This window comes from Heptranchias perlo, chromosome 24 (genome assembly GCF_035084215.1).
Source record: "Heptranchias perlo isolate sHepPer1 chromosome 24, sHepPer1.hap1, whole genome shotgun sequence".
In the NCBI taxonomy this organism is placed as follows: Eukaryota; Metazoa; Chordata; class Chondrichthyes; order Hexanchiformes; family Hexanchidae; genus Heptranchias; species Heptranchias perlo.
Window position 1 is genome coordinate 36027874 of NC_090348.1, and position 21981 is coordinate 36049854.

At 39.9% G+C, this 21981-nt stretch overlaps 1 protein-coding gene across 8 annotated transcripts in view; it reads left to right on the top strand.

Moving 5' to 3' along the window:
- upf2 (UPF2 regulator of nonsense mediated mRNA decay) overlaps positions 1–21981 on the top strand; it is a 148288-nt gene that overhangs the window by 43077 nt on the left and 83230 nt on the right. For all 8 annotated transcript variants that reach the window (XM_068005073.1, XM_068005074.1, XM_068005075.1 and 5 more), the window contains 7 exons: positions 591–676; positions 7741–7849; positions 8135–8248; positions 8668–8784; positions 18241–18426; positions 20762–20965; positions 21590–21865. In XM_068005073.1, the coding sequence (XP_067861174.1) occupies positions 591–676; positions 7741–7849; positions 8135–8248; positions 8668–8784; positions 18241–18426; positions 20762–20965; positions 21590–21865 (1092 nt within the window). The remainder of the gene's footprint in view (positions 1–590; positions 677–7740; positions 7850–8134; positions 8249–8667; positions 8785–18240; positions 18427–20761; positions 20966–21589; positions 21866–21981) is intronic.

The following is a 21981-nucleotide window of genomic DNA, read 5'->3' on the forward strand; positions in this document are numbered from 1 at the left end:
GAAATCTGAAATAAAAACAGAAAATACTGGAAACGCTAAACACTCATTCAGTTGGGCACTTTACAGCCTTCTGGCCTCAACATTGAGTTCAACAACTTTAGATCATAACCACCACTCCCATTTTCTCAGACAGCAGGTGCTAGTAATGGTTCTGCTGTAAACATTTACACTTTGTCTAGATCCATCTTTTATTTCTTTACTTGTCCCATTTCCACCCCCTTTTGCTTTGCATCATCATCCCTTTTGTCATTTAATCACTTCTGCCCTCCACCCTATCACAGACGTTTCCCGTTATTCTTTCTTTTCCCCCCACACCCCCTCTTCTCCCCTGGCTCTGCACTTGCTTAAAAACGGTTAAATCTCTAACTTCTTCCAGTTCTGATGTAAGGTCATTGACCTGAAAGGTTAACTTTATTTCTCTCTCCATAGACACTACCTGACTTGAGTGTTTCCAGCATTTTCTGATTTAGTTCATATCATTAGCTGAAATATAACACTGCCTAATGAAAAGTAGAGACCAAAGTTGATGATTTTGGCAGCTGAATTTAAAAACTCTAGCATTTACAAATCTTTTCATTCTTTTTACGCAGGCTGCAATGGATTTCTGCATGAACATGAACACAAAAGCTAATCGAAGGAAATTAGTACGAGCACTCTTTACTGTACCCAGGCAGAGGTTGGTGTATTATTGTTGTAGCACTTTTTTTGTTGGTCTCAGAATGTGTGTGACGTGTGCGAGTGGCAAGACCACATTTATTGCCCAACCGTAGCTGTTTGGAGAAGGTGGACCTGGATCCTTCTCCTTGCACTACTGCAGTTCTTTTGCTGATGGTGCTAGGCAGGGTAATAGGCAGCGAATTCCAGGATATTGTCCAGCAACAGTTAAGGAATGGTATTATATGTCCAAGTCAGGATGGTGTGTGACTTGAAAGGAAACTTGGAAGTGTTGGTGTTTCCACGACTTTGCTTCATAGTGGTGAATGTATGTGATTTTTTTTTTAATTTTAAAGTAAGATGTGTACAGACATTAAAATGTGCCTTAAATTGCTCTTACCTGTTAACAAATGTTTATAATATATACACTGCAGTACTGAGGGCATGCTGCACTGTTGGAGGTGCTGTCTTTTGGATGAGATGTTAAACCGAGGTCCCGTCTGCCCTCTCAGGTGGACGTAAAAGATCCCATGGCACTATTTCAAAGAAAAGTGGCCAATATTTACCCCTCAACCAACATCACTAAAGCAGATGATCTGGTCATTATCACATTGCTGTTTGTGGGACCTTGCTGTGCGCAACTTGGCTGCTGCGTTTCCTACGTTAATACAGTGACTACACTTCAAAATAGTACTTCGTTGGTTGTAAAGCGCTTTGCGATGTCCTGAGGTCATGAAAGGCGCTATATAAATGCAAATGTTTCTTTATAATGGTTGAATAATGGTACTTAATACTGTAGTTGGCTCCTCAGATGTTATTGATAGATGTAATAATCTTCTTCCCGCACCTTGGAAATGAAACAAGCTGCGAATGAATGCAACCTTGTTTTAAGAGGTGCATTCCTGCTTTAAATAGGCTTCTGGCTGACCTGCCTGAAATTGTGCCCCGGAAGTGAGTGAGTTTGCGCTCGGGTCAGCCAATTCGGTGAGATTATAATGAGGTCCAGGAATTAAAACCGTTTTTGTCAGAAGCAGGTGATTTTTAAACTGAAACCAAAACTCACTTGCTGAAAACTGACCAGGGATTTCACTATAATTTTCTCTGAGATAAGCTTTAGTTTGCTTTTAAAAAAAAATTGCAGACAAAAAATGATATGATCTTGTTTTTATGGTTTGCCACCAGCAATTAAAATGTGCTTAAAATCTTTTACTTAATTGCAACCTGTTGCATTTTGCTGTAGAGGGCACAAGAGACCATCTTTTGCACTGAATCTTTCAGTCCATATATGCTGTATTTCTTCAGAATTTGCCAATTCCTTTTACGTAATCCATTTTTCCAGTATTCTATGTGCAATTTGACATCTGGTATGCTCTAAACATATAGAAATTAAACTCTATGCTCTATACATAATTCAAGATTTCGGGGTTCATTGTACTTTTGATGTTGTGTACCTGGTTTGGGAAATGAGAATTCCGTCCCAGCCTAGCAGTTGAACTATTGCAGCTGATCTCTGGGCGATCAAAAATGATAAAGGGGTTGTTACATTAGTGGGGTTGTGCCACAATCTCCTTGATTGTGGGAGGGAAATACAAGTGGAAACCTGCAGACAGATCAGGGAGATGAATAAGAATGACAAAATTATTGCGATAGAAGATTTTAATTACCCACTTATTGATTAGAACACTGGAGAACTATTAGAAAAGAGGGAATAGAATTTCTAAGATGTGTGCAGGATTTCTTCCTCAACCAGTACATTCATATGCATACAAGGAGGGAGGCATTGCTTGATCTAGTTATAAGTTGTGAAGCAGATCAGGTAGATGAGTTAAATGCGGGTGAACACGTTTGGGATAATGATGAGGCTTATGGGCCAAATAGAAAGAGAAAAAGTTAGTACAAAAGCAAGGGCACCAGTTTGGGGTAGAGCAGATTTTAAAAAGATGAGTGAGCTTGCTGAGCTGAGGTGGAAAAAGCAATTAATATACAAGATTGTAGATCAACAATGGGATGTTTTTAAGGCGATTGGAAGGATGAAGATTAAAAAATGAAATTAAAAAGGAGACTACTTCAGGTTTCAGGGTGCTGTGGAAAATTGAGGTTAGAGACAAACAAAAATTGAAGGAAGGTGGCATATCAGGTCTATAGGTATTACAAACATTATAAAAATGAGAGAATATGAGAAAATTGGGGAAAAGGTTAAGAGAGTAATCAGGAAATCAAGGAGTGAGTATGGTAGACTCTCAAAATGTATTAAAAGGAAAAGTGAAGTATTCTACAAATGTATCAGTAAAAAGAGAATTGTTAAATGTGAGGCGGGATCCCTGAGATGACAGGCTGGTGAGTTTTGAGATAAGTGGAAATTGGCAGGGATACTTAATAAGTAACTTGGAGCATTGTTTACTAAAGAGAAAGCTATTGGAGAGGAAGTAAATCCTGAATTGTTTAAAAGTGAGATAGGAGATGCATCAAAAAAAGGAAAGCATTCGAGCTGTTAATTAAGCTTAAGGAGGGCAAAGTGCCTGGATCGGATGAGGTACACACCAAGGATCCTGAGAGGAAGAAATACGGAGGCCCTAGAAATTATATTTGAGTTCTAATGAGATATTGTATATCTGTGCTGGAGGACTGGAGAGTGGCGAATGCAATACCTGTTTTCAAAAAGTTAGTTTAACATCTGAGTAGGAAACATTTTGAAATGTTTAAAGATTAAATTACTAAATATCTAGATGAATGGAAAATAATTAGAAGCCGCCAACTAGAATTTCTGTAAGGAAGATTGTGCTTGACAAACGTGACGAGTTCTTTGAGGAAGTGGCAGATATGGTGGATGTGGGAAATGCAGTGGATGTCATACATGGACATTCAGAAACCTTTTGACAAGACATCAAAGGAGACTATTGGAGAAGATTAAAGGGTATGGGATTAGGGAAAGGGTAACAAATTGGATTTAAAAAGTGGTTAGATGGAGGAGAGAGTCGGAGTTAAGGGCAGTTTCTCAGTGGGTAATGGTGTTCTAGATGGTTCTGTTCTGGCACTACCTCTGCTCACTGTGTACATCAATGATTTGGATATCAGGCTAGAGGGAGTGGCAAGAGGTGTAAAATATAAAAGCTGAGATGTAATGGTGAATCTATATAAAACCTTAGTATGACCACAACTAGAGTACTGTGAAGTTTTGAGCTCCACACCATGGGAAGCCTGTTAAGACAATTGCAAGGGTACAACACAGATTCATTTTTGATGCTGCCTGGTATGAGGCGATACGAAGAAAGAAAGAACTTGCATTTATATAGTGCCTTTCATGACCTCAGGACGCCCCAAAACACTTCACAGCCAATGAAGTACTTTTGAAGTGTAGCCACTGTTGTAATGCAGGAAATGAGGCAGCCAATTTTCTCACAGCAAGCTCCCACAAACAGCAATGACATAATGACCAGTTAATCTGTTTTAGGTGATGGTTGACAGATAAATGTTGGCCAGGATACTGGGGAGAACTTCCCTGCTCTTCTTGAAATAGTGCCATGGGATCTTTTATGTTCCCCTGAGGGGGCAGAAACAGCCTCTGTTTAACGTTTCATCTGAAAGACTGCACCTCTGACAGTGCAGCACTCTTCAGTGGAGTGTCAGCCTAGATTATGTGCTCCAGTCTCTGGAGTGGGACTTGAACCCACCTCCTTCTGACTCAGATGCAAAAGTTCTACCACTGGGCCATGGCTGACACTTGGGCCCTGTTTTCTTTAGAACAGGTGATTTGATAGAGATATTTAAAATTCTGAAGGGATGGGACAGGATGGATAGAAACAGACTGTTTCCTGAGGTTGAGTGGCCTAGAATGAGGGAATATAGATATAAAATTCAATGTAAGTGTTTTAGGACAGAAAGCAGAAGAAATCTTTTTCCACAGTGCATCCGACAGCCTCACAGCCCTCTTTCAGAGTTGGTTATTGAAGCAGAGCCTGTTAAAATATTTAAGAACGGGTTCGATAGGTGATTGTAGGAAAAGTGAATAAAGTGATACGGGAATACGGCAGGCACATGGGATTAGGACTAATGCTCGTATAGAGGATAAACACCAACATCGACTGGATTCTCTAGATTCTGGAAGGTAGCAAATGTTACCCCGCTGTTCAAGAAGGGAGGGAGAGAGAAAACAGGGAACTACAGGCCAGTTAGCCTGACATCAGTCGTTGGAAAAATGCTGGAATCCATTAATAAGGACGTGGTAACAGGATACTTAGAAAATCATAATATGATTAGACCGAGTCAGCATGGTTTTATGAAAGGGAAATCATGTTTGACAAATTTATTAGAGTTTTTTGAGGAAGTAACCAGCAGGGTAGATAAAGGGGAACTAGTGGATGTAGTATATTTGGATTTTCAAAAGGCATTCGATAAGGTGCCACATAAAAGGTTCTTACACAAGGTAAGGGTTCATGGTGTTCGGGGTGATATTAGCATGGATAGAGGATTGGTTAAAGGACAGAAAACAGAGAGTAGGGATAAACGGGTCATTCTCAGGTTGGCAGGCTGTAACTAGTGGGGTGCCGCAAGGATCTAGAATAGCCTAGAAATTGGGGGCATAGTCGCAGGATAAGGGGTCGGCCATTCAAGACCGGTGAGGAGGAATTTCTTCACGCAGAGGGTTGTGAATCTTTGGAATTCTCTATCCCAGCTGGCTGTGGATGCTGAGTCATTGAGTATATTCAAGGCTGGGATAGATAGATTTTTGGACTCTAGGGGAATCAAGGGGTATGGGGATCGGGCGGGAAAGTGGAGTTGAGGTCGAAGATCAGCCATGATCAGATTGAGTGGCGGAGCAGGCTCGAGGGGCTGTATGGCCTGCTCCTGCTCCAATCTCTTATGCTCTTATGTTCTGGATGGGCCAAACATTCTATTTCGTGTTGTAATTTCCATGTTATTTTATGCAATAGCTCTGAAGAAATTCAGTTTCAGCAACCTGAACACATGAACTCTCAAATAATCAAGAATGCATTTGGTATACAATGTAACTTCCTTACACTGTGTGTGTAAATTATCTTTCTCACTGCTAATTTTGCTATTTAGTGTGGTTAGTTTTCTAATCATGTCATCTTTATCATTTGTATTATTATTATTATTATTATTTATTTGTAATAGTTTATTGTTTCTTCCACAACTTCTATATGGAATGGATTTTACATGTTACCCCCAGGGGTTGGAGATGTGCAATTAATGTGGAAATACTAAGTTTGTTGGTTTTGAAAGATGGCAAAGTGAGGGTTGTCACAGCATTCCTGCTGGGTTAGAATAGCTTAATGATTACATCAAATGTGTGAAACCCTTACTTAATGTCTGTTTGCAAAATAACTGGTGTGTGTTTTTCAAAATTGTATCTGCTTTATTTTCTTGTCTGTTACACTATGAAGTCATTTTTAGACAGTACTTTTGGGGAGGGAGGGAGGCTTGGACAGTGCAGGAAAAGAGAATTTATTTATAAGCATGACTGGTACTGTTTTGGCACTTGGGATTGAAGTGTCCTTAAAGTGCTATTTGATAGGAAAATTCTGTTGCCTTGTTCATCTGGCTAGTCTGATAACTACATTAATTTGGAATTGTATGGTTGTATGAGTTGGTTAAAAGATCGTTTAACAGTGAAAGTTAATTTGTGGTGCCAGAGTGGCTGTGAAAACAAGCTTGAGTTCATGTCTGTCAAACTCAACTCGTTAGCAGGAGTAACATTTTATGAGCTCAGAGGAAAAACAGTTTTAAAAATTGCAAAAATCCATCGGTGGGACTCAATTGTGTTTTGCAGAACCAAAGAAAGTTTATTAGTACAGTCCCCACCACTTGCACCGTCCTCGTTTTATCCCAGAGAGCTGCATATATTGGGCAAATGTTGCTAACTATTTGCCATTACAGTAGGCGTCAATTAAAAAGGCCACATTAAGGGGGTCGACTATTTTGGGCAGTTCATGCAGATGTTCGGGGTCACCTTCTGCCTAATTCTTCGCCCCCCCCCCCCCCCCCCACCAGTCCACTGCCATTTGTCCTGCAGCACTGTTTTAATGTACTTGAATCACCCCCTTATTTAAATGTTAATTTCTGAAAGACATTCACAAACGCGGTGGCAGCAGTTCAGAAACTTTGAAATTGACTACGGCTGTTTGTAGGCAGTTCTAAAAGATATTCGCGAACACCTAGGCTGGGTTTATCAAGAAACACAAGAATGCTTCAGCTTTAATCCCAAACAAGATTTTTTTTTTTGAAACCATGATATAAAAACTGTTGGGGTTTTTTGGCTGGTATAAATGTATTTTTTATGTTTTACAAGCACTTAACAGTGGCTTTCTGGAGTGAACCTTTAACTTTTTTTCAAAGGTCCTGCTTATTTTGATAACTATATTACTATCAACAGCCTAACTCTATATAGACGTGATGTATAAAATGCCAGGAAAGAGCACTGGCAATTATTTGCAAGAGAAAAATAAATGGTATAAATAAGAAGAAAACTGGGTGAAATCTGAGGTTAGGACTAAGGGTACTTTATTGGAATAGAAAATGTTTTGTTTGCTTTGCATTTGGATGTGTGGTATCTGATCTTGACATGCTTAATGTTGACTCACAGTGAAAAGTGTTTTATTCCCCATCACTGATATTTCTCTCCTTTTGAATTCACCCCAAAAAGGAAAATGTATTATTTTAATTTAAAGGACAAGCTAGAGTTAACTTTGTTGTTTTGAGACAGGTGTTGTATTGTCAAATGCTAAAAATGCAGTGATAATTTAAGCGAGTGCATTTGTTACTGTCCTGTTAAATCAGTAACAAATATTGTTTTCAAATGCATAGTTAATTAAATATTTTTACAGTCTGCATTTTTGGCATTTATGGAGTGATCAGGTCATCTGGTTTTACATCAGGTGTAATGGCATCCTAAATTTTTATTCTTGTGTTTTGCTAGTGTTGAACTTTTAAAATGATGATTAAAGAGTAAGAATTGTATTTTTACTCAAGAATTGTGTGTTTAGTTTTAATACAGAATTAGCCTCTACCTGATGCATAAAATTTTTCATGTGGGTTGATTATTTATTAAAAACGTTCCCCCTTTAGGTTGGACCTGCTTCCGTTTTATGCCCGTCTGGTTGGTACTTTACATCCATGCATGGCTGACGTGGCAGAAGACCTCTGTGCCATGTTAAAAGGAGACTTCCGATTCCACGTATGTTTTAACTCTTTCTGAAAGAACACTGCTGTAAATTTTTTAATATTTGGTGTAAGAAACTACTTGTTCCAAATTCATTTCTCAGTTGCAACATAAACACATTTGTTTTAATAGGATGCAGTATACAGTGGACTGTAAGATCAAGTACTAATCATTTTAGTTTGCATAAATGCAGCATTGTATGTGCCAGAGGACAAAGTATACTTTTATATAAACATTCAAGTTGCTTGAGTGATTAGTATCCATATGTAGTTTGAACACGCTTTTTATTGTATGTTTCAGGTCAGGAAGAAGGATCAGATCAACATCGAAACTAAAAACAAGACTGTACGGTTCATTGGGGAACTAACAAAGTTTAAAATGTTCTTAAAGAATGATTCTGTTCATTGTCTGAAGGTCAGTCTGCAACATCTTTTATCCATATGTATATAAATATTTTTTTAACCACTTGAAACCTGTGCATGTTCTTTAATTGAACTGAAATCTAGTAGGATTAAACAACAGTTTCTGAGCACGTCCACTTGTTTATGTAACGATGCCAAGTTAAATCTATGATCTTAAAGTTACATTGTCCTTGGACTGACACAGGTAGTAAGGGCACAAATCGTGATCATTCCTTAGGAAGGATCAAATCCTGCAAGATGAAAAGAAACAAGCTACTCTTGCACTGATTTGGCAGAGGACCTCAAAGAAATATCTCATTGTTCATGGTGATCATTCCATAACACAACAGTTTTATATTCTTGTATTAAAAAAAATACTTTTTACTTGATGTGAACAAAAAATGACTCTCTTTAATTCTCTACAATGAACAGATGCTCTTGGCTGACTTTTCTCACCACCATATTGAAATGGCTTGCACACTCCTGGAGACAACTGGCCGTTTTCTTTTCCGATCACCTGACTCCCATTTGAGGACTAGTGTTCTTTTGGTAAGATATGTACACTGAGAATGCACAAATGAAGGGTTATTTTTTGCTTTTGCTTACTCTGTTTTTGTGGAATGCACTGTGTGTATTTTGCTCTGCTCTTTTAGGTCCAGCTTTAAGCTGTTTCTCAGGTGAGTGTGTGGTTAGGTCATCTGCAGACATGCTTGAGGTTACAGTGCTTTGTAACTGGCTATTTTGATTTTGGAAGAGCAACAAATAGTGATTTGTTCCAATTTTCTCTCCTTGTTGGGTCATGTTTATCCTTTGCTTCATGCCTCCCCCTAAATGAGCTTTGTTTAAATTGGGAACTTGCTTTTTGGAGAACCTTGGATGCCTTGGTATTATTTTTGACTCATTACCCAGTTGAAGCTTTGACATGTTCTTGTGTACATTGAGGTATGGGTCACCTAGCTGTGCAGTGTGTGAAATTCTTAAAGGAACAGTGTTGTTTGATTTTCTGTAGTAACTAGTGTCTTGTTTATGATTGGAGGTTGAATTACTTTCTGCAATGGTAATTTTTGTTGAAGCCAAGCACTCAGACAACATCAACAGTGGGCATTAATACAGATAAACAAATTTAATTTTTTTTGGGAACTTTTCACCTTCCTGTTTTGAGAATAGACAAACCAATATCAATCACTAATTGTTGTTCACTAATTTTTGGGCAGTTTACTGAAATATTAATCAGGCAACCAGATCATTTCAGTTGTGAACTGTTGTTTGAAAACAAAATATGAAGCCCTGGTACTGGCGGCAGATGGCCTAACTGAGATCTAGGTATCTGGGCATAGAAATGAATTTGCAAGGGTGAAAAGTAAACAGGGGGCCTTGCATCTGGTGGCACTGTTCACTGAGACTGAGGTAGTGCATTTTGGTAGGAAGATTAAGGAGGCCACATACTGCTTGGATAATAAGAGTCTAAATGGGATAGAGGAGCAAAGGGATCTAGGGATACGGTTACACAAATCACTCAAAGTAGCGATGCAGGTTATTAAAGCCATAAAAAAGGCAAATCAAGCACTGGGGTTCATTTCCAGAGGGATAGAATTAAAAAGCAGTGAAGTTATGTTAAACTTGTATAGCACCTTGGTTACTGTGCACAGTTCTGGTGTCCATATTATAAAAGGGATATAGAGGCATTGGAGAGGGTGTAAATAAGATTCACAAGGATGAATCCAGAACTGAGAGGAAAGGCTGAACAGGCTGGGCTCTTCTCTCTAGAGAAGAGAAGGCTGAGGGATGACCTGATCGAGGTCTTTAAGATAATGAAAGGGTTTGATAGGGTATTCGAAGAGAAAATGTTTCCACTTGTGGGGGAATCCAAACTGGAGGTCAAAAATATAAAATAGTCGCCAATAAATCCAGTAGGGAATTCAGGAGAATTGGGTAAGAATGTGGAATGCGCTACCACAAGGAGTAGTTGATGCAAATAGCATAGAAGCATTTAAAGGGAAACTTGAATAATAGGCTATGCTGATAGGGTTAGATGAAGTAGGGCCGAATGGCCTATTTCTGTGCTGTAGTTTCGATGCAACTCGATGTAGCTTTTCATTTGTTCTGAGAGAAAATATGAAATACTGTAATAAAGGAAATAAATAATTACATTAATACCTTATCACGTCAACGCCTCAAAGTGCTTCCTACAATAGTGCACTGACTGTTTTGTAGGCAAATATGGCAACCGCCTGCACCAGCAATATCACAAACAGCAGTGAGGGAATGATTGGAGTCTAGAACCTGGCTGCTGAGGCCAACTGCAGCATCTCTTTCACTGCTCAATTGAAATTGACTTTTTTTGGGACGTGGGCGTTGCTGGCAAGACCGACATTTATTGCCCATCCCCAGTTGCACAGAGAAGGTGGTGGTACAACTAGTTGGCTTGTTAAGCCACCTCAAAGGGTAGTTGAGTCAACCATGTTGGTGTGGGGCTGTACTTGCATATAAGCCAGATAGGGTAAGGATGGCCGGTTTCCTTTATTAAAGGACATTAGTGAACTTGTTGGATTTATTGACAATCCAACAGCTTCATGGTCAGTTTTATTGGTACCAGTTTTTTGTTTCCAGATTTATTTAAACTGAATTCAGATTCTCAAACTCTCTTGATGGGATTTGAACTCCTGTTCTCTGGATTATTACTCTAGGCCTCTGAATAGTTAAATAAGCATAGCCGAGTGATTGAATTTGGGGTGTTCCTAGCTCTGTATGCTTTAGTGCCACAACACATGGTGTACTTGTGATGTTAGGGCAAGGGAGGAACAGATGGGCTAAATATTCAATGCAGTCATGTTTACAGTGCGAGACACTCTGGTTTAAAGTTGCCACAGTCTGTAATTGCTTGTGATATTAGGAAATCAGAGTAAGATTGATTGAAACCTACTGAACTGAACGATAATGAAGGCTGGAGAACCAGCTATATAAAACTTGATAAGTCTGCTAGGATATGAATGCAAAGACTGTATTGTGGGCGTCTCACTTAATTTTATTGTTGATCGCTAATGGTCGTGCAAAAATGTACAACATATTTAATGGTGAAGAAAAAGCTCGGAAGAGAACTTTCAAAATGATTTATTTAGAAATCTTCGCTAGAAGTAAATGGGTTAATTGCTTTAGCAAGGGTGGGGAAATGGGAAAGGCTTTCAACTCCCCTGCCCCCCCCCCCCCCCAAAAAAAAAATTGAAGTCTTTCCAACACTTTGAAAATGTTCAAATCCAAAGCATATTTCTTTTAATGCCACAGTGATGCGGATGTGGTTGATGTGACTGTTGTGGGTTACTATGAATTCTGATTTATCATATGGGGAAGCTCTGCTGCTTTGATTTTTAACCATCTGACTTCTAGGTTTTCTAATGCTGAAGAATAAACTTCTTTCTTTTTTGAGCAGCAGTCATGACTCAAGTAGTTTCAGAACGTTTTCTTTGCAACTGATTCAGAAGGTTTTTTTTTTAACCTGCTTAATGCATATGGGTTTCTATTTTATCAAAGATAATGAGGTCTTAAGGTAATGGAGCTTAATGGTAAGCAGGGTTTGAGTGGAGAGTCAGTACAGTAGAGAAGAAATGGATTTCTTAATATTGTATTGATACAAGTGATGAGTTTGTGTATTTGAGGAATAGAGTAAGAAGTAAAGTACCTTCAAGTGCACTTGAAAATCTAGATTTTTTTTTTTTTAAGTGCTGTGCTTTTGCAGAGACTTAATATCTTTAATGTTGACTGGATGGAAGCTCTGTCAATTGCCAAAAGAAGTCAAACCATCACAGTGATCCCACTGGAGTTTATCCCACTGAGGCTTTCTGGAGTTTCCACTGACTATCTCTTCTCCATCCAAGCAGGGGACTGACTATCTTCTATTGTATGCTGTCCATTGCATTTTCTATGTCTCACATCAACTATGCCGAGGTCCAAAGATTTTTTTTGGAACAGGAAAGGTCATTGGAACTGTCCTATCTTGATTAAACTCAACCTCGCCAACCTGCTTCTCAGCATATCGCTCAATCCCATTTTTGGCCAGATCCTTTGCCTCTTTGAACCCATTTTACAGTATTCACTTCAGTAGCAAATCCTCATAACCTATTCCATAAGACTGTTAGCTTAGCATTAAAAAAAAGTTTTGACTTTGCAGCCTTCCTAATTTTTAAACTTGCATGTCATGGTTTTTAAACTGACTTCAGAGTGAACCAGTTTGGAAAAAAATCTCTTGGGTTGAACTGGATTGAGTCCTCGCAGCATGAAGTACGGTAAGCACCTGATAAGACGCATGAGCCAAAAATAACCACTTGAGCAATCCCTGGACAGTCCGGAGGTAAACAGCTTTCTGTAAAGGAAATGCAAATACCCTCTTCCGGATCCTATCCAGAAACAAAGCAGAGAGCCAACAAATCAGCAAGAATTCTCCCCTCCCCCATGTGCATAAACAGCACCTTTTGGTTAGTCAGGGGCAGAAGAGAGAGGGAAGAAAACTAGCTCAGCAGAACCTGAAACTGGTATACCTGAAACTGGTATACCTGAAACATCACCTTATCTGTTCTCTCCAGGGGCTGACTGATCTGTGAGTTTCAAGCACTTTCCATTTTTGTTTACAGATTTTCAGCACTTTTTCCAATTTACCTGAAAACAATTTTGTTCTTTCTCTCTTCTTACACCGCCCCCCCCCCCCCCACCACTACTAGCAAAAAAAAAAGTGCTAGAGAATGAAGGATAGATAAGGGAGAGTAGCATATACTAAGTTAGAAAAAGAATAACTTTCAAGTTAACATTTAAAAATAGACAATGATAATTAGGAGGACAGCAAGGTCAGCACAGCTAAAATGTTTACTTATATATTATGTAAAGTTTGATTTTGATTTAATTTTAAGGGTTAATATTATCTTGGTATCTTAAAGCTGTTCTTAATGCTGTAGCAACCTTATTACTGTAATATTAATGTGCTGACAGTGATATCAAGCAGCACTTACGCACCAATAACCTGCTCACCGATGCTCAGTTTGGGTTCCGCCAGGACCACTCGGCTCCAGACCTCATTACAGCCTTGGTCCAAACATGGACAAAAGAGCTGAATTCCAGAGGTGAGGTGAGAGTGACTGCCCTTGACATCAAGGCAGCATTTGACCGAGTGTGGCACCAAGGAGCCCTAGTAAAATTGAAGTCAATGGGAATCAGGGGGAAAACTCTCCAGTGGCTGGAGTCATACCTAGCACAAAGGAAGATGGTAGTGGTTGTTGGAGGCCAATCATCTCAGCCCCAGGGCATTGCTGCAGGAGTTCCTCAGGGCAGTGTCCTTGGCCCAACCATCTTCAGCTGCTTTATCAATGACCTTCCCTCCATCATAAGGTCAGAAATGGGGATGTTCGCTGATGATTGCACAGTGTTCAGTTCCATTCGCAACCCCTCAAATAATGAAGCAGTCCGAGCCCGCATGCAGCAAGACCTGGACAACATCCAGGCTTGGGCTCGTAAGTGGTAAGTAACATTCGCGCCAGATAAGTGCCAGGCAATGACCATCTCCAACAAGAGAGAGTCTAACCACCTCCCCTTGACATTCAACGGCATTACCATCGCTGAATCCCCCACCATCAACATCCTGGGGATCACCATTGACCAGAAACTTAACTGGACCAGCCATATAAATACTGTGACTACAAGAGCAGGTCAGAAGCTGGGTATTCTGCGGTGAGTGACTCACCTCCTGACTCCCCAAAGCCTTTCCACCATCTACAAGGCACAAGTCAGGAGTGTGATGGAATACTCTCCACTTGCTTGGATGAGTGCAGCTCCAACAACATTCAAGAAGCTCGACACCATCCAGGACAAAGCAGCCCGCTTGATTGGCACCCCATCCACCACCCTAAACATTCACTCCCTTCACCACCGCACAGTGGCTGCAGTGTGTACCATCCACAGGATGCACTGCAGCAACTTGCCAAGGCTTCTTCGACAGCACCTCCCAAACGCTCGACCTCTACCACTTAGAAGGACAAGAGCAGCAGGCACATGGGAACAACACCACCTGCACGTTCCCCTCCAAGTCACACACCATCCCGACTTGGAAATATATCGCCGTTCTTTCACCATCGCTGGGTCAAAATCCTGGAACTCCCTTCCTAACAGCACTGTGGGAGAACCTTCACCACACGGACTGCAGCGGTTCAAGAAGGCGGCTCACCACCACCTTCTCAACGGCAATTAGGGCTGGCAATAAATGCTGGCCTTGCCAGTGATGCCCACATCCCATGAACGAATAAAAAAAAATTCAGCATCACAATGTAGGTAGAAAAACGGTCAGCCAGTGGCAGTTTCTCTGAACCTGGTGAACTAATAATGACATATAAGTTAGCAGGTTGTTGGTATTGTATTAACTAATTTACCACTAACCTGTCTACGGCTCTGGACTTCTGACATTTTTTCTGGCAAACCCCATCTTCTAAGCCCTTTTTTCAAATTCTTTGTTTTTTTTTGTACGCATTCAAACAGGGCTCAGTACTCTGTTGCTTGCTTTGTGATATGTAGTAATGATTTGAACTTAAGTGTAGGGGGGCAAGATTAAGAAGTTTGCAGATGGTACAAAAATTGGCCGTGTGGTTGATGGTGAGGAGGAAAGCTGTAGACTGCAGGAAGATATCACTGGACTGGGTAGAAGAGTGGCAAATGGAATTCAATCCAGAGAAGTGAGAGGTAATGCATTTGGGGAGGGCAAACAAGGCAAGGGATACACAATAAATGGGAGGACACAGAGGTGTAGAGGAAGTGAGGGACCTTGGAGTGCATGTTCACAAATCCCTGAAGGTAGCAGGACGGGTACATAAGGTGGTTAAGAAGGCATATGGAATACTTTATTAGCCGAGGTATAGAATATAAGAGCAGGGAAGTTATGCTGGAATGGTATAAAACACTGGTTAGGCTACAGCTTGAGTACTGTGTACAGCTCTGGTCACCACATTACAGGAAGGATGAAATTGCACTAGCGAGGGTTCAGAGGAGATTTACGAGGATTTTGCCAGGACTGGAGAATTTTAGCTATGAGGAAAGATTGGATAGGCTCGGGTTGTTCTCTTTGGAACAGAGGCGGCTGAGGGGTGATTTAATTGAGGTGTACAAAATTATGAGGGGCCGAGATAGAGTGGATAGGAAGGACCTATTTCCCCTCGCAGAGAGGTCAATAACCAGGGGGCACAGATTTAAAGTGATTGGTAGAAAGATTAGAGGGGAGCTGAGGAAAAATATTTTCACCCAGAGGATGGCAGGGATCTGGAACTCACTGCCTGAACGGATGGTAGAGGCAGAAACCTTCAACTCATTTAAAAAAGTACCTGGATGTGCACCTGAAGTGCCGTAACCAACGTGGCTACAGACCAAGTGCTGGAAAGGGGGATTGAGCTGTGTGGGTCCTTTTCAGCTGGCGAGGACATAATGGGCCGAATGGCCTGCTTCTGTGCTGTAAATTTTCTATGATTCAATTTTGATTATTTAATTTGCTAGCAATTAAAAATAATGGGTTATGATTTCAGAATTTTCAATTTTGAACTGCTCTTTGTATGCCTGGAGCAGTACTCCTAGGAACATGAGTAGACCACTCAGCCCCTTGAGCCTGTTCTGCCATTCAGTTAGACCCTGGCTGATCTGTACCTTAACTCCATTTACCTGTCTTGGTTCCGTATCCCTTAATACCCTTGCCTAACAAAAATCTATCTACCTCTATTTTGAAGTTTTCAATTGACCTAGTTCAACAGCTTGCCACTATCCTTTGTGTGAAGAAATGCTTTCTGACATCACCCCTGAAAGGCCTAGCTCTAATTTTAAGGCTATGCCCCCTTGTTCTGGACTCCCCCACTAGAGGAAATAGTTTCTCTATCTACCCTTTCAACTCCTTTGATCACCCCATAGTATTCTATATTCAAGGGAATACAAGCCTACTCAATGCAATCTGCCCTCCTAATTTAATCCTTTTAGCCCCTGTATCATTCTGGTGAATCTGGGCTGCACCCCCTCCAAGGCTTATATATCCTTCCTGAGGTGCGGTGCCTAGAACTGAACACAGTACTTCAGATGGGATCTAACCAGAGCTTTGTACAGCTGTAATATAACTTCCATCCCTTTGTATACTCGTCCTCTTGAGATAACGGCCAACATTCCGTTAGCCTTTTAAATTATTTTTTGTATGTGTCCACTAGCTTTTAGTGATTTCTGTTCTTGGAGCCCTAAATCTCCCTGCTCATTCACAGTTCCTAGCTTCTTGCCATTTAGAAAATACTCTGATCTATCTTTCTTGGTTCCAAAATAGATGCCCTCACACTTTTCCACATTGAACTCCATCTGCCACAGTTTTGCCCACTCTTCATCTATCAATGTCCCTTTGCAACTTTCTGCTCCTGCCTACACTATTTACTGTGCCTCCTAACTTAGAGGCTTCAGCAAACTTAGATATACGGTTCTCTATAAATGGCTTGAATGAAGGAATAAATATAGTGAAAAGCTGATGCCCTGGTACAGATCCTTAGGGGACGCATCCTGCCAATTTGAGTACATACCCATTATCCCTACTCTCTCTCTTACCTCCTAACCAATTCCCTATTTAAGCCAATAGGTTGCCTCCAATTCCATGCACTCTCATTTTTGTTAACAGTCTCTTATGTGGAACCTTTTTGAATGCCTTCTAGATGTTCATATAAATAACATCCATAGACACACTCCCTTATCTACTATATCTTTTATCTCCTCAAAAAATTCAACTAGGTTCATTGGACATGACTTACCCTTTACAAATCCATGCTAGTTCTCTGATCAGTTCATATTTGTCCAAATGCTCAGTCACTCTGTCCCTAATAACAAATTCTAATAACTTTATTTTAGTAATGTACTATTTAAAAAGCCGTGGGCTAATTCACAAGTTAGATTTATGCAGCTCAATGTTTATATCATGGCAAAGTTAATCACTTCATATTACTTTTAACAATTCTTTGTCAGTGATGCAGTTCGATTCAAGACTCCCAAGTTGGCAAATTGTAGATATATGGAGTGTGATTTTTTTTTTTTACCTTGTATGCTTTCTGGATTCTAACTTAAATAATTCTGTTGAATGTTTTAAATAACTTACAAGTTTAGAAAAGTGGTTCATGGTAAGATAGTGCTGGCTGACTTAAAATTTAGTTGATGCAGTGTGTGTTCTTATTTTTATTGTCGTGCCTGCCATATTTTGATGTTAGACATACCCAATGGAAATTCCAGAATATAAAATGAAGTAGGCAGTCAGGCAAGTTAAACTAGTAGCCCCTTAAGGCATGTTCTCAAAATGTTAACTTCGAGTGCCAAATGAGGGTGTTTTTGAAATAACATTTTTAATGTTGCTTTTTTGGATTCTTGTAAGTGGTTGTCCATAATAGAATGAGCAATGACAGCACTGATAGTTTCAGGATAGGCTCTAGTCTTAGTATGAGGATTGGTGTTTAAACTTTTTACTTTTGATTACATAGCGTGCTTTTTTACATGTTGGTACATTTTTGAACTTGAGGCTGGAAATGTCTGAATTGGAAATAAAATGTTCTCCCAATCCGTGTACCCAGTGTAAGCATCAAGCATGAACCACTTTCCTTTACTTGTAAGGATCCCCCTACTCTCTGCCAATGAAGTGCCTCATTCCCAACATTTGAGAAGTGAATTTTCCATTTCTTGCACCAGCTATCCTCATGACTTTTCTGAGTGTGATTGCTAATTTGTATAGGATCTGGGTTCAACATGCAAAAACTCTCAAATTTGGATCTATATAGCTAGTTATAAGACTTTTGCTTCCTTATTCTAAAATGGATTTCAGCCCAGATTAGAGATGGAAGGATAGCCTCAGTTCTAATCTCAACCCTAGTCTTTTGCTTAAATGTTCATTTGATGTTGCAATTACCGAAGTCTTCAAGTCATTCTTTTTTCTGACATTTGTACCAATAATGCTGACCAGTTTCAATGCCCTTTCTTTAGGAACAAATGATGCGCAAGAAGCAGGCCATGCACTTAGATGCTCGTTATGTTACAATGGTGGAAAACGCTTACTATTATTGTAACCCACCACCTGTTGAGAAAACAGTGAGGAAGAAGCGTCCTCCCCTTCAGGAATATATCCGCAAACTCCTCTACAAGGACTTGTCCAAGGTCACAACTGAAAAGGTGACTGCTAGTTAATTAAATTAATCATTCACTCTGTGAAATGTGTTCCTTTCCCAAAAGCAGATTTATAAAAAATGCAATACTAAGATAGACATTCTGTTGAGTGTGTCTTACTTCTAACTTCATTACACCTTTTGTTAGTGTAAGCAAAGTAGTTTAAAACACAAATCTTTGCTCCAGCAAGTTCTTCACAATTATTATGTGCTTGAATTAATGAGTGTTAGCTGTAACTCAGTTGGTAGCACTCTCGCCTCAATCAGAAGGTGGTGGGTTGAAGTCCCAGTCCAGAGACTTGAGCACAAATTCTCGGCTGGCACTCCAGTACAGTACTGAGCGAGTGCTGCACTATTGGAGGTTCAGTCTTTCGGATTAGATGTTAAACTGAGACCCCATCTTCCCTCTCCGGTGGACGTAAAGGATCCCATGACACTGTTTCGAAGAGGAACAGGGAAGTCCTGGCCAATTTTTAATCCCATAACCAACATTAGAAAACCAGATTATCTGGTCATTATCACATTGCCGTTTGTACATTCCCAGCTGTTGCTTCAAGCTCCATCCTGTGACAATCCTATTTTGTAAATGGTTATTGGCCATTGGAGGTTTTGCAAACAGGCCACCAGGACTCCTCCCATGTGGTCGTTCTTCATTTGTAAGCTCAGATGTAACCACTGTCGGAGAGCCTGATTGTGTCCGCAAACAAAATTCACGCCCATGGTATTTTAACAGGACTTCCGAGTTAGTGATAAGGAACGAGATCCTCCCTTCCCTAAGCTAAGGCTGCTGAGGTGAACTGCAGTTTCTCTGTTGCTGCTCTAGCTGAGATGACCTAACTCCACACAGGTTGGGTATTGAACCTCGCTGGCCTGTATGACAGTTCCATGCTAGGCAGTGCACTTACCATCTAAGCCAATAGAGAGCATTGAAGATACGTATATATTCATTAAAGGGTTAAAATTTGGAAACTGAATGCCACAAATATCTCAATCTCAGACCTGGAGCCTAACCAATCAATTGATTATCTGAAACTCACTTACATAACAGCAATTAGCTTTTATGGCCTTAAAGGGACACAGCAGAATATTCTTGGCAGCTGAAAATTACATTGTGCATAACAAAATATAATTCTTCTGTCCTTATAAAGCAACATAGCATTCAACATGTGAGCAATGTCAAGGGAGATCCACTAATTTTATATTAAACAAACATCTAGTGCACACCACTTATACTTCAGACATGAAGTATTGTTACGGATGTAAAACAAGTTTTTTAAAAAAAAAAGATAAATAGTCGCTTAATATGGTGTGCTTCTGACCTGCAGCTTGAAACTTAGAAGCATTTTGCAATATGCAAAGTTCCCAGACCAACAGCAATTGAGCCCTGACCTAAGCCTCTGTACTTAACAACAATCAGACTTAGTAGCCTTAAAATGATACAGCTCCTATTTAGCAGGAGAATAATACATTATGCATTGCATGGTATAGCATTCCTGCCCATATAAAACTCTTAGCATGAGCAATGCCATGGGAGATCTGCTAGTTTATCATAAAGTTATGCTTAACACTAAAATATAGTTCTAGAATGGCTTGATGTGTGCAGCTTGGCCTACTTCTTTATGGAGGAAAAATAAGTGATACTGTGAAAATATTTAATTCACATTTAACGTTTGGCCGTGTGCAATCGGTATAATGTTGTGTTACAGAAATGTGCCTGATCGACTTTTTAAACTGCTGTTCACTATATGGTTGGCACTAATACTCTGATGATCTGTTTTCAAAATGAAAAAACACAAGTAGCTGAGAGGCACAGGATATTGATATAATATACCATGGAATAGTGGGATGCAGTGTTGCCCATTTATGCCCAGATGAGTTCCTGATTTTTGTGTCTGTTTATAGCAGAGAGCAAGGTGCTTTTTGGAGGCTATCTGCTTTCAGCTGGTGGGAGAGGGAAAACAGCACATGGGTTGAGTCATTTCCTTTCCCAAATTGCTCCCCTGTACCTCCTAATGGCTATCTTGAGTTGCAGGTCTTAAAAACAGGCTACCTGCATGTCATCCCAGCTAGTGTAGGGAGATCCAATGAGGTAGAAAGTATATTTTAAGAAATAGAGGAAAAATACACATGCGGGCCCAGTATAATGAATTAAATGTTCGATGTTTACATTTATCCCATCAATAATGCTACAAGACAAGAAAATAACAGATTTTAATCTACACATAAACAGTGATTCTACTTTGTGTATTGATAGTATTAATTGGGATTGAAGTGTGGAATGGAAGCAGACTATGCCATGTACATTTAAAAAAAATATACCTAACAAAACTTTCATATTGTAGGTGTTGAGACAGATGAGAAAATTGGCTTGGCATGATCCAGAGGTGAAGGAATATGTTATTAACTGCATGATCAACATCTGGAACGTGAAATACAACAGCATTCACTGTGTTGCTAATCTCTTGGCGGGATTAGTGCCATACCAGGAAGACGTGGGAATACATGTTGTAGATGGAGTGCTGGAAGACATCCGTCTAGGAATGGAGGTGATAAAATCTTGCCTAAATATTATGCAATGTGTCCCTGCCCCTAAAATTGATACTATTCACATTTAACACAAACTTGCTATCTACATTTAATAAGCATTAGGATCATCACAATTAAATGAGATCACTTGTAAGGACAGAGAAGCAATTTTTTAAGGAATGCAAATGGTAATATTCCTTCTCACTTTTTCTCTCCTAAAGCTGCTGATTAATTCTGGGGTATGGGTCTAAGATGTTTGTATCCCTCTGATACCTTGAGCAATTGGCATTTCTTTATATTGAGTACATTGAATGTTGGCAGTGCATTTAATCATAGGAGGAAATTATAGCTGAGCCCAACCCCATCCACACATGCACTTTCTAGTCGGGATCACTTGGTGGCAGTCAAGAGCAGGAGCCCTGTTTTGGGGGGAGGAGTGGAAGAGTGGTTTCTACTTTATAACCCAATGGTGCTGATCAAATTGTAGCACTCTGTGCTGACTTGACTGAGATCAGGTAACTCAACATTGATAGGGGACCAAACTGAAGTTCAAAATCTGTCCTCAATTCTAGCAGTCCCTGCTGCTTCTACATATGGATCTTACATATGTCAACTTGTAATGACAAGCTGTCTTTAATTTACAGGTCAACCAACCCAAATTCAACCAGAGGCGTATCAGCAGTGTTAAGTTCCTCGGAGAATTGTACAATTATAGAATGGTAGAGTCTGCAGTCATCTTCCGAATTTTGTATTCCTTTATTACATTTGGTATAAGTGCTGATGGCAATGCGACACCTCTGGACCCACCAGAGCATTTATTCCGTATTCGACTGGTCTGCACTCTGCTGGACACTTGTGGACAGTATTTTGACAGAGGTTCCAGCAAACGAAAGTTGGACTGTTTCCTTGTATATTTTCAGGTATTTTTTTTAATGACTTTAAGCAGTACCTTCACAAAATAGCAGTAGAATGTATATATATTTATACACTTATTAAAATCCTTGAGTTAGTAATGCTGTCACATTCTCATTTAATT